Consider the following 13955-nt stretch of genomic DNA (forward strand, 5'->3'; position numbering starts at 1 on the left):
GATCCTTCTCTAGGCCGTTAATTGGGGGAGAGCTAGGAGGCCCCCATACTTACGGCAGATCAGGTTTAGCCTACTTTGGTCTAATGTGTATGGAGGCCTTTAACTTTTCCCACCTTGTCAGTGCTCACATGACTTTAGCCACTGAATAGTGGATTTCATACTTAGCAAAGCCAATTTTTTTCTCCCACGTTTCTTCACAATGGCAAAGATGAAAAGTTGCGGAGCAGACCAGGATTGCTCACCAAGCACAAGCAGTCTAAAGAGTACAAGACCATGACATCCTGACTTCAACAGTTCAAAATGTTATAAAGCCGTTTGCTACTCAAGGAGCAGTCAAGGACATTCCAGGTTGTGGTGGCTAGAGGGGAAAGCCATAAGGGACCCTACAAAAGGTGATTTGAATGTTGCAAACAAACCACACATGACATCTAAAGAGCTCCATGCTGAACTGGAGGCATCTATAGCAGGGGTGTCAAACTGCATTCCTCGAGGGCTGCAAACAGGTCATGTTTTCAGGATTTCCTTGTACTGCACAAGTGATAATTTAATCACCAACTCATTATCTGTGTAGGTGATTAAATTATCACCTGTGCAGTACAAGGAAATCCTAAAAACATGACCTGTTTGCAGCCCTTGAGGAATGCAGTTTGACACCCCTGATCTATAGTGATGGTTTCAACCCCTGCCATGCAGTACACACTAAACAAAACGGTGAGCTATGGGCAAAGAAAGGCATAAAAAAGAGCGTCTGAACGTTTGCCAAAATTTACATTGGCAAAAACACAATCCTGGGAAAATGTTTACGAACAGGCGAAACCAAACTATAGCTTTTTGTCAATGAATGATAGCATTCTGCTTCTAAACAACAAAATGACACCTATAAATAAAAAAAGTGCACCCTACCTTCATTGAAACATGATGATGGATCCATAATGTTGTAGGACTGCTTTGCTGCCTTTGGGACTGAAGGCCTTGACTGTTACAAGAACAATTTCCTTCCACCTACAACATGCAATTAGTGATGAACGAGTGTTCTCATTACTCGAGTTTGCATCAGGTGCTCTGGTATGTACCCAGTATCGCGGGCACTGTAGTGAAATGTTTGCATTCCCATGTTTTGTGGCTGTCCATGTGTATCCACCACAAAACATGCTGACAGTGGGACGCAAACATTTCACTCGAGCACCCGCGATACTGGGTACGTTCCTGAGCACCGAGCACTCTTGCTCATCACTACGTGCAACGTCTCCGCACGTCCTCATGGATGTCATGGCTCCCGGGTAATACTGCTGCAGGGAGAGCTGCACAAAGCAGCAAGGGAGCTGAGCAAAATGCCAGGTTACTAACCAGGTAACAAACAGGACCTGAAACATGTGACAGAGTGGGAGGTGGTTGGGGGGAGAGCCAGACGCCGGGGTGCAGAGGAGACGGTACGCACAGGAGAACAGTAAGGCTGTGTGCACACGTTGCTGATTTTTCACGTTTTTTTTTCGCGATAAAAACGCTATAAAACTGCAAAAAAAAAGCATACAATATGCATCCCATCATTTAGAATGAATTCCGCATGTTTTGTGCACATGATGCATTTTTTCCACAAAAAAAACGCATCGCGGTAAAAAACGCAGCATGTTCATTAATTTTGCGTTTTTGTTTTTTTTGCGGATTTCCCACTATAAAATGCATTGGGAAATGTCCGGAAAAAAACGCATCAAAAAATGCGGTAAAAACACATGCAGATTTTTTGCAGAAAATTTCAGGTTTTTCTCAGGAATTTTCTGCAAGAAATCCTGAACGTGTGCACATAGCCTAACACAAGCTAAGATCAGAAGCAGGAGATCACAAAGTATCAAAGGGGAGAGACTGGATTGTCAGAAAAAAAGCCAGAGGTCAGAAATCCAAAAGAACAAACGAGCACAGTAACGCATGGAGAGCAAGGAACACAAATGCAAACCGAGCACACTCTAGGGGTCAGGCACTCAGACAAGACGTAAGTATAGCTGACAGGGAATCCTAGTCTGAAGCAGGTATAAATACCCCTCCCAGATCCAAAGGGAGGCCAGCAAAATTAACCCTAAGAGAACAGGACATTAACCATGACAATGGATTTAACATATTGGGAATTCAAACCTGGTGAAGGATTCATGTAGTTTACAGAATGGAGAAAACGTTGCTCTTGCACGTGATTTATGCATGGATTTAAAGGGAACCTGTCACCCCCAAAATCGAAAGTGAGCTAAGCCCACCGGCATCAGGAGCTTATCTACAGCATTCTGAAATGCTGCAGATAAGCCCCCGATGTATCCTGAAAGATGAGAAAAAGAGGTTAGATTTTTACAGTTGTGGCCAAAAATATTGACACCCCTGCAATTCTGTCAAATAATACTCAGTTTCTTCCTGAAAATGATTGCAAACACAAATTCTTTGTTATTATTATCTTCATTTAATTTGTCTTAAATGAAAAAACACAAAAAGAATTGTCCAAAAGCCAAATTGGATATAATTCCACACCAAACATAAAAAACGGGGTGGACAAAAGTATTGGCACTGTTCGAAAAATCATGTGATGCTTCTCTAATTTGTGTAATTAACAGCATCTGTAACTTACCTGTGGCACCTAACAGGTGTTGGCAATAACTAAATCACACTTGCAGCCAGTTGACATGGATTAAAGTTGACTCAACCTCTGTCCTGTGTCCTTGTGTGTACCACATTGAGCATGGAGAAAAGAAAGAAGACCAAAGAACTGTCTGAGGACTTGAGAAACCAAATTGTGAGGAAGCATGAGCAATCTCAAGGCTACAAGTCCATCTCCAAAGACCTGAATGTTCCTGTGTCTACCGTGCGCAGTGTCTTCAAGAAGTTTAAAGCCCATGGCACTGTGGCTAACCCCTCTAGATGTGGACGGAAAAGAAAAATTCACAAGAGATTTCAATGCAAGATTGTGCGGATGTTGGATAAAGAACCTCGACTAACATCCAAACAAGTTCAAGCTGCCCTGCAGTCCGAGGGTACAGCAGTGTCAACCCATACTATCCGTCGGCGTCTGAATGAAAAAGGACTGTATGGTAGGAGACCCAGGAAGACCCCACTTCTTACCCCGAGACATATAAAAGCCAGGCTGGAGTTTGCCAAAACTTAGCTGAAAAAGCCTAAAATGTTTTGGAAGAATGTTCTCTGGGCAAATGAGACAAAAGTAGAGCTTTTTGGGCAAAGGCATTAACATAGAGTTTACAGGAGGAAAAAAAGAGGCATTCAAAGAAAAGAACACGGTCCCTGCAGTCAAACATGGCGGAGGTTCCCTGATGTTTTGGGGTTGCTTTGCTGCCTCTAGCACTGGTCTGTTTGACCGTGTGCATGGCATTATGAAGTCTGAAGACTACCAACAAATTTTGCAGCATAATGTAGGGCCCAGTGTGAGAAAGCTGGGTCTCCCTCAGAGGTCATGGGTCTTTCAGAAGGACAATGACCCAAAACACACTTCAAAAAGCACTAGAAAATGGTTTGAGAGACAGCACTGGAGACTTCTAAGGTGGCCAGCAATGAGTCCAGACCTGAATCCCATAGAACACCTGTGGAGAGGTCTAAAAATGGCAGTTTGGAGAAGGCACCCTTCCGATATCAGGGACCAGGAGCAGTTTGCCAAAGAAGAATGGTCTAAAATTCCAGCAGAACATTGTAAAAAACTCATTGATGGTCACCGGAAGCGGTTGGTCGCAGTTATTTTGGCTAAAGGTTGTGCAACCAAGTATTAGGCTGAGGGTGCCAATACTTTTGTCTGGCCCATTTTTGGAGTTTTGTGTGAAATTATCAATGTTTTGCTTTTTGCTTCATTCTGTTTTGTGTTTTTTTCATTTAAGACAAATTAAATGAAGATAATACCAAAGAATTTGTGATTGCAATCATTTTCAGGAAGAAACTGAGTATTAGCTGACAGAATTGCAGGGGTGTCAATACTTTTGGCCACAACTGTACTTACCCAGGGGTGGTCCCACTGTGGTCCGGTCCCATGGGTGTCTTAGTCCGGTCAGGGGCCTCCCATCTTCTTACGATGATGACCTCTTCTTGTCTACATGCTGCGCCTCTGGCACAGGCGTACTTTGTCCTGTTGAGGGCAGAGCAAAGTACTGCAGTGCGCAGGAGCCGGGAAAGGTCAGAGAGGCCCGGCGCCTGCACACTGCAGTATTTTACTCTGCCCTCAACAGGGCAGACAAAGTACGCCTGTGCCGGAGGCGCAGCATGTAGACAAGAAGAGGACGTCATCGTTAGAAGATGGGAGGCCCCGGACCACGACGCCCATCGGATCGGACCGCCCTCCCAGGTGAGTATAAATCTAACCTCTTTTTCTCATCTTTCAGGTTGCATCGGGGGGCTTATCTACAGCATTCTAGAATGCTGTAGATAAGCCCCTGATGCCGGTGGGCTTAGCTGGGGGTGACAGATTCCCTTGAAAGGAAATGAAGAATTTGAGGATACATGGAATATGGAAAGGTTTTGTGTTTTTTCTTTAATTGGTTGCAAGAACAATGAAAGCATAAGATCATCACAGCATTGTAGAGTGACTTTTGCCCCCCAATATATGAAAACTAGGGCTCCACAGCAGCATAATGACTAGTGATGAGCGAGTGTACTCATTGCTCGGGTTTCTGAGCACGCTCGGGTGGTCTTCGAGTATTTATGACTGCTCGGAGATTTAGTTTTCATCTCGGCAGCTGAATGATTTACAGCTGCTAGCAAGCTTGATTACATGTGGGGATTCCCAGGCAACCCCCACATGTCCTCAGCCTGGCTAGTAGCTGTAAATCATTCAGCTGCTGCGATGAAAACTAAATCTCTGAACACTAATAAATACTCGGAGAGCACCCGAGCGTGCTCGGGAAAACCTGAGCAACGAGTACACTCGCTCATTACTAATAATGACCCAAAGCACACAGCGGGGAAAATGGCTGTTTTATACTAGCTAGCAATGAGTCCTGACCCATTCAAAAATCTTTAGAGAGCAGAAATCTGGTGTTTGGAAAAGGAATCCTGCAAATATACAAGATGTAGACAAAACTGTAGTGGAAAAGTGTACCAAATTGCCAGCAGACAGGGGAAAGAGGTTCATAGATGGCTACAAAAAATGTCTGGAGGCCGTTGCTTCTGCCAAAGTTTGTGTGGCCATATATTAGGGGAAGATATTCCTATGATATGTTGTGTATGTTCATTTATAAATGCCTGCATGTGTGGTGAGCCAGCAGTGTTTTATTGAATGTATCGGACATGCTGTTCCTATATTCCCATGATGCACAGTCAGTAATATCCGCTCATCTCCGAAGCTATTGGCTTTTCCATAATAAACAAGGGCGCCAATGATGTTGACTACAATTGTAAGACACCTCGTTTTGGAAACCAACTAATGATTGCTGCTAACGTTCACCTTTTAGTGAGCTACATGAAATGCTATCTGTTGTCACCTGGAGACTGTCAACAAGCAGGTTATCAGCTGCTAACATATCTCACTATGACATAAGTAACCTGTAGTGTGTGTGTATATGATGATAATGTAATTCCTTCTGAATGTTTGCCAATCTGGAACCTACGCGCTGCCAAGCTTTGGTAGTCGACATCTTTAGTGTTGACATCATGACTTTAGTTCATAGTCCTGTAACTTCACTCAATGTTGTAATCCTAAACTTAAGCTATTAAGATATGATTGCCTGTTTTTGTATATTTTAGATCCACTTTATTCACCCTTCAGTTAACATTGCTAAACCTGACTTAAAGCACCACTCCAGCAGTTGTTTTTATATCAGCACTAGAGTGATGCCACTATAGAGTCCTGCTCGTCGTTATTGGCACCCCTTCATATTTTTTTTCATAGACTGCACAATATATTGAGAAATAAATTCAAATGTACCAAAGTTATATCCTCAGGATTTTTTAATTAGTGGTCCAAAGAATTACAACAATAAAACATTGTTTTTCAACTTACATGTTGCAATTTCAAAGAAGAAAAAGAATAAACAACTTGTGCAGCAATAAAGGCACCCCTACCGTATTTTTCGGACTATAAGACGCAATTCCCCCCCAAAAAATGGGGGGTGCGTCTTATAGTTGAAATGCAGGTTTACCGGCAGTGGTGTGGTGGCGGCAGAGGTGCGGGGATGATGAGGCGCAGTGAGTGGTATGGTGTGAGCGGGGTCCCTTCCACAGGCGAGGTGACGCAGCGGCCCGGTATCCAAGGTAAGCAGAGTCGGGTGAATCATGGCGGCGGCCATCTTCCTGAGGCCGCGCGTGTGCAGATGGAGTGCTGTCCTTCCTAGGGGCTTCAGGAAAATGGCCGCGGGAGGCCGCATGTGCGCAGATGGAGATCGCAGCAGCCATTTTCTTGAAGCCGAGATCTAAATCTGCAAACTTGGCTTCAGGAAAATGGCCGCCGCGATCTCCATCTGCGCACGCGCGGCCTCCCGGGGCCATTTTCCTGAAGCCCCGGGAAGCAGAGCACTTCATCTGCGCACGCGCGGCCTCAGGAAGATGGCCACCGATAAAGCCATGATTCAGTTTGTTCAAGCTCTTGAATATTTGCAGGGCTCTTTTTCCCAATGGCAGAATTCAGCTCACCCCAAAGATTTTCAACGGAATTGAGATAAGGACTCATTGCTGGCCATTTTAAAACAGTCCATTTTTTTTTCTTTTTCAACAATTCCTGTGTACTTTTGGATGTGTGCTTTAGGTTAATGTCTTGCTGGAGGACCCATGATCTTCACGTCAGACCCATGATCTTCACGTCAGACCAAGCTTTCTTACACTGGGTAGAAAAATATTTAGAATTGAGTCCTCAGTGGTTGATACCTTTTAATGGCTAACTGAAAAGATGGTGACAAATTGCAAGCTTTCGAGACTACACAGGTCTCTTCATCAGGCAAAGACTAAAAGAAATTCTGAAGAATCACATATTTATGCACAACATAGCATAGAAAAAAAAAAGAAGGAAAAACCATGGATAAGACAGGTGACATGAAGCAGAATTACCATGAGTGATAAACAGTTATGTCCATAAATGTTGTGCCAGTTCTTAGATAAGGATTGTTTTATTGGGGTCTGGTTCTGTTGTGATGACCCCTCATAGTCTGAGGGGCAAGTTCCTTAGTTGATGTAAAAAGACATAAATCCATGCGACACATTCATTCCTGCAGTGAGAGTCAAAGGTCGTCATCAGTTTATATTCCCAGACTCTTCTGTCTCTCTTAGATTTGAAGCTACCTTTTAACACAAGTAATTTCATGTCCATAATGTTATGATTTGGGAGAACAAATGTATTGCCACAGGTAGATCCATTCTTTTTTCTCTTATTGTGTGGCGGTGAGAATTCATTCTTGTTCTAAGCTTTTGCCCTGTCTCCCCCACATACAAACCCCCAGTTGGACATTTAGTACAAATAATTAGGTACACCACATTAGAAGTGACGCAGCTGAAAGTACCTGGGATCTTGTAGTCCTGATGTGAATTGGGGATCTTTATCTTGTCTGTGGTCATTACAAATGGACAGGTTTTACATTTTTTCTGATTGCAAGGAAAGGTTCCTGCAGCTGTTGGAGAGGACAGGGAGCTCTTGACAATGATGCTTAGATTTGGGGGTTGCCTAAAACACAGTAGTGGGGGGTCTGGAAAAATGGATTGTAAGCGGGCATCTTTTTGCAGTAAAGGACATTTATAATGACCACGGACAAGATAAAGATCCCCAATTCACATCAGGACTACAAGATCCCAGGTAATTTCAGCGGTGTCACTTCTAATGTGGTGTACCTAATTATTTGTACTAAGTGTCCAACTGGGAGTCTGTAAGTGGGGGAGACAGGGCAAAAGCTTAGAACAAGAATGAATTCTCACCGGCACACAATAAGAGAAAAAAGAATGGATCTACCTGTGCAATACATTTTTGTCTCCCAAATCATAACATTATGGACATGAAATTACTTGTGTTAAAAGGTAGCTTCAAATCTAAGAGAGACAGAAGAGTCTGGGAATATAAACTGATGACGACCTTTGACACTCTCACTGCAAAATGAATGTGTCGCATGGATTTATGTCTTTTTACATCAACTAAGGAACTTGCCCCTCAGACTATGAGGGGTCATCACAACAGAACCAGACCCCAATAAAACAATCCTTATCTAAGAACTGGCCCAATATTTATGGACATAACTGTTTATCACTCATGGTAATTCTGCTTCATGTCACCTGTCTTATCCATGTTTTTTTCTTTTTTTTTCTCTGTGCTATGTTGTGCATAAATATGTGATTCTTCAGAATTTCTTTTAGTCTTTGCCTGATGAAGAGACCTGTGTAGTCTTGAAAGCTTGCAATTTATTACCATCTTTTCAGTTAGCCATTAAAATGTATCAACCACTGAGGACTCTCAATTCTAAATATTTTTCTATCTACTGGCTAACACGGTACCAATATATATTTCTTTCCTGTTACACTGGGTAGGACATTTCGCTCTAAAATCTCTTGATGATTCTCTGATTTCATGATTCCTGCGATAAAAGGTCTCCAATACCAAAAGCAGCAAAGAAACCCTACAGCATTATGGATTCTCCACCATGCTTAACTGTTGGTAGGGTGTTTGTTTCCTTATATGCTTCATTCATCTGTAAGTAATCTGTTGCTTTGCACTGCCAAAAGCTTTATTTTTGTTTCATCTGTCCACAGAACATTTTCTCAGAAGGATTCTGGTTTGTCAAGGTACTCTTTGGCAAAGATGAGTCGTTTCTTTTTATGTTTTTCTTCAGCAATGGTTTCGCCCATAAAGCCCTGCTTGGTTTAGTGTGCTGCGTCATATGGTACTTGTTGAAACCATGATCACAGACTCTTCCAGGTTGGCATTCAGGTCTTTGGATGTTTAACGTGGTGTTTTCCCATCATTCGCATCAACCTTTGAAGACATCACTTGTCAATTTTTCTCTTTCCACATGTCCAGGGAGGTTCTTGACAGGTCCATGCTTGGCAAACTTCTTAATAACCTTGCAAACTGTTGAAACTAGGATACCAAGGTCTTTGGAGATGACCTCACACCCTTTGGAAGTATTGTATTATAATACCAGTTGTGATGAGACAAAAGCACATGGCCTACCATGTGACTTTTTAAAACACTGAAGTCATCATTTATTGGCTAATTCATGTCACATGGGCACAGACCATTAATCTGAGTAGATTCTCATTTGTGATTTAGCACAGGCAAGTAAAAATGTGTTTCTATACTAATTTAATGTAAAGGGTGCCAATACCAGTGTCACAGCAACTTTAGTTTATTCTATATCCTCCCCCCCCATTGTTTGTTTTAAATTATTGTTTATGATTTGCTCTTTTGTATTTAACACGAGTGCTCTATAAAAAAAACTGTTTCACTTGATTAATTTTTTCAGGAGATATTCCAATATCTGCACTGCAGTGTGCCAATAACAATGAGCAGCACTGTAATCTAAGTTCCCTGCCCCTAGTCCTATAAATGCCTGCCGCAGTCTTCTGCTCTTCTAGGCGCTACTCCGATCCTGTGCAGCCATCTTCTGACTGTAGGTTAGAGGTAATTATGATTAGCTCTCTATGTAATTCTATGACAGCCTTGTTATCTCTTTCATAGACTTGCATTGAGTAGTGACTTTCAGATCACCCAAACACTGGAGCGATTTGCAGGTCACAACCTGCAGAAGACTTACTAGAGCCGCACCAATAGGAGATGGAGATGGCAGCTGATGAATATAATACTAGGGGCAGAAAACTTAGATTAGTGACACCACTCCAGCTGTTAAATAAAAAAAACTAAGCGCTGGAGTGACACTTTAAGATGTGTTAGTCTAACTCTAATCATTTATTATACTTGACATGGCAAATTACTAATTAGTGTTATTCTTCTAGTGGCATGCACTATCCAGAGAGGAACAAGCAAAGTACTATGAACTAGCCAGGAAAGAAAGGCAGCTCCATATGCAGCTCTACCCTGGCTGGTCTGCACGGGACAACTATGTAAGTAAAGAAGTATGTATTCCTATCTTATCTATTACATTATATTATATTATATTGGCCAGAAGTGGCTGTCATTTGAGTTTAACCTGTTGATATGTGTCTTAATGCATCTATAGTAAACTAACAATTAAAAGGCTATTCTAAGGTTGTCTATGGAACAGCTCAGAGCTCTGCTGTCTCCTTGTTTCTTGGTTGCTTTGGGGGTGGGCACTCCTCCTTGAGTGACAGTCTACACTGTTTTATAAATACATTTACATATAGAGATAACAGTGCATTCAGTCAAGCATGTGACTCAGGATAATGAGAGCTGTTATTAAGAGAACTGCTTGGGGAACTACATTGGTGGATGGCTGGTGATTTTTACAGAACTGATAACAGCTGCTGGGTCAGGATTTTCACAGGGAGAAGAGCAGCTAAATGCTGTATAGAAATCAATGTACTGCTGAGAGCTGACCATTGACCATGATTTTAAGGGTTAACTCCTCTTCTGGAGTTTAACTACTGCACATATGCAGTCAGGCTGTAGTAGCCAAGCTCCTTTGAAACCAGCTGTTCAATACGTAAGATAAAAGCTCTCACAGCAAGAGAATGAAAGCACATAGAAAAAGCAAGCGGATTGCATTTTCATACTATTTAACGAAATTAATTTATTAATATGAGAATACCCCTTTGATTTCTGCTATTTATATTAATGATTATTACTAATGAATGTCTTATTTCGATAATGTAACAAGTCGGTCATAAAAAATATTATGTTCATATTATGTACAATATCTATGCATGTCTGATGTTTAACAATATTCATTTATTATTGTTAACTTTCGTTCTAATGTGGCTGAGCATTGACCCATGAATTGCCTGCTTCTCTCAGAACTTTTAGATACTTGAAGCAGTTTTGTCTTCATACTTAACGATACAAACTGTTTGCATTATTCTAAATGGACAGTGATTGAATTAAACTTTCATAAAGGATTATATAGCAAGTATGACATGTCTTTTCAATGTAAAAAAGACCTGAATAGTTAGCTCTAAGAGATCTAGTTAATATCGTGCACAGTTTGTGCTGTGAATTCTGGTGACAGATTCGCTTTAAAACTCAGGTTGGTTTTGTAGTATTACTAAAAGACCTTGATAAGCTTGTAACATTGCCAACAACATAATGGATGAAGTTTAGTGTTGATTAATAATGTTCCAAGTAATGTTCCAAGGCCATAGTAATCATATTGCTGCGTATACGTTGAATGGAAATCTAGTAGGGACTACAGAAGAGAAGAAGGACTTGAGTATTCTCCATGTCAGGCAGCTACTGCAAAAGCAAATAAGATGTTTAGAGTGTATAAAAGAGAGAAAATCATGTGATTTACCTCTCTACAAATCATTTATCAGACTGCATTTTTATAGAAGCACTCCTCCTCCCATTAGTTTTTTTTCCCTTTAATGTAATGTAATCATGTTATATAGCACCATGTACTTACTATTGCTAATTTTTCCCTTCTACATAGCTAATTCTTCTCTTTTTCATTAGGTCTATGACATCATTTGATAAAAAAACTGACTAGCTGATTCCTTCTAAGCTCTATGTAGATACAGAAGGTCAATTTTCCATGTATGAGTCAGTCACTGCAAAAGTCCCTGTCAGAGAGGAGGAGGGAGCAGCTGGGTCAGGAGTTGAAGAGGGAAATGATAAATGCAGGGACAAGAGACTTCACGTTTCTATATAGAGAGCACAGAGAAGAAAATAATTAGCTGGGTAGAAAGAGAAAATGAGCAATTGTGAGTACACAGTTGTTATGACCCGGTGGTAAGGACAATAATGGACCTGGTGGATAAGAGCACACGGAATGACCTGATAGTTACAAATAATATAGGACGAGCTCTGAGACGTGGGAACTCTGCTGACCGCAATCCCTAATCCTATCACACACACTAGAAATAGCCGTGGATTGCTCCTAACGCTCCCTATGCAACTCGACACAGCCTAAGGAACTAGCTAGCCCTGAAGATAGAAAAATAAGCATACCTTGCCTCAGAGAAATTCCCCAAAGGAAAAGGCAGCCCCCCACATATAATGACTGTGAGTAAAGATGAAAATACAAACACAGAGATGAAATAGATTTAGCAAAGTGAGGCCCGACTTACTGAACAGACTGAGGATAGGAAAGGTAACTTAGCGGTCAGCACAAAAAACTACAAAAAGACCACGCAGAGTGCGCAAAAGACCCTCCGCACCGACTCACGGTGCGGAGGCGCTCCCTCTGCGTCTCAGAGCTTCCAGCAAGCAAGACAAAAATCAAAATAGCAAGGTGGACAGAAAAATAGCAAACTAAAGAAAAACAAGCAGGAACTTAGCTTCTGCTGGGAAGACAGGTCACAAGAACGATCCAGGAGTGAACTAGACCAATACTGGAACATTGACAGGTGGCATGGAGCAAAGATCTAAGTGGAGTTAAATAGAGCAGCCAGCTAATGAATTAACCTCGTCACCTGTGGAAGGAAACTCAGAAGCCGCAGCCCCATGGACAGAACCAGCCGAAGTACCATTCATGACCACAGGAGGGAGCTTGACAACAGAATTCACAACACACAGTGCTATATAATATGACTAGATGGTGGCCCGATTCTAACCCATCGGGTATTCTAGAATATGCATGTACACGTGGTATATTGCCCAGCCACGTGGTATATTGCCCAGCCACGTGGTATATTGCCCAGCCACGTGGTATATTGCCCAGCCACGTGGTATATTGCCCAGCCACGTGGTATATTGCCCAGCCACGTAGTATATTGCCTGTTGTGAATTCTGTGGCTGAGTTCACTTCTGTGGTCACAAGTGGTATTGCAGTCTCTGGGCTTCCTCCCTCAGGTGTTTTGGTGAGCTCGTTGGCTGCCTTGCTATTTAGCTCCACCTGAGTCTGTCTTCCTTGCTCCTTGTCAATGTTCCAGTGTTGGATCTGAGCTACTGCATCTTTCCTTGGGCCTGCTGCTCTGCTAGATAAGTGCTTCTAGTTTGTTTTCTGTTTTTTTCTGTCCAGCTTGCTATTAACTTTTGCTGGAAGCTCTGAGAAGCAAAGGGGTGCACCGCCGTGCTGTTAGTTCGGCACGGTGGGTCTTTTTGCCCCTTTGCGTGGTTTTCGTTTTAGGGTTTTTTGTAGACTGCATAGTTCTCTTTGCTATCCTCGCTCTGTCTAGAATATCGGGCCTCACTTTGCTGAATCTATTTCATTCCTACGTTTGTCTTTTCATCTTGCTAACAGTCATTATATGTGGGGGGCTGCCTATTCCTTTGGGGTATTTCTCTGAGGTAAGTCAGGCTTGTATTTCTATCTTCAGGCTAGTCAGCTCCTCAGGCAGTGCCGAGTTGCATAGGTAGTGATAGGCGCAATCCACTGCTGCTTATAGTTGTGTGAGGATAGATCAGGTACTGCAGTCTACAGAGATTCCACGTCTCAGAGCTCGTCCTATTGTTTTTGGTTATTGCCAGATCTCTGTATGTGCGCTGATTACTGCACGCTGTGTTGCCTGATTGCCAGCCATAACAGTACAAGGAGCCACACCAATGATTCCCAATAGAGGGAAAAAAGAAATCCTGACAGCATTTTTTTTTCTTAGCTCTGTCTTCAGTCTTTTTTTCCCCCTAGACATTAGAGTGCTTCAGAACACAGCTGTGGACATGGATATTCAGGCTCTGTGCTCCTCAATGGATAATCTCGTTGTAAATGTACAAAAGATTCAAGATACTATTGATCAGAAATCGATGCTAGAACCAAGAATTCCGATTCCTGATTTGTTTTTTGGTGACAGAACTAAGTTCCTGAGCTTCAGAAATAATTGTAAGCTATTTTTGGCCTTGAAACCTCATTCTTCTGGTAATCCTATTCAACAGGTTTTGATTATTATTTCTTTTTTGCGCGGCGACCCACAGGACTGGGCGTTTTCTCTTGCACCAGGAG

At 42.1% G+C, this 13955-nt stretch overlaps 1 protein-coding gene across 13 annotated transcripts in view; it reads left to right on the forward strand.

The window, feature by feature from the left end:
* Positions 1 to 13955, forward strand: part of TCF7 (transcription factor 7) — a 229028-nt gene that overhangs the window by 153334 nt on the left and 61739 nt on the right. For 7 of the 13 annotated variants that reach the window (XM_069763837.1, XM_069763834.1, XM_069763835.1 and 4 more), the window contains one exon: positions 9898 to 10017. In XM_069763837.1, the coding sequence (XP_069619938.1) occupies positions 9898 to 10017 (120 nt within the window). The remainder of the gene's footprint in view (positions 1 to 9897; positions 10018 to 13955) is intronic. The other 6 variants (XM_069763838.1, XM_069763830.1, XM_069763828.1 and 3 more) reach the window with 1 other exon arrangement.

The sequence above is a fragment of the Ranitomeya imitator genome, chromosome 4 (assembly GCF_032444005.1).
Source record: "Ranitomeya imitator isolate aRanImi1 chromosome 4, aRanImi1.pri, whole genome shotgun sequence".
NCBI lineage: Eukaryota > Metazoa > Chordata > Amphibia > Anura > Dendrobatidae > Ranitomeya > Ranitomeya imitator.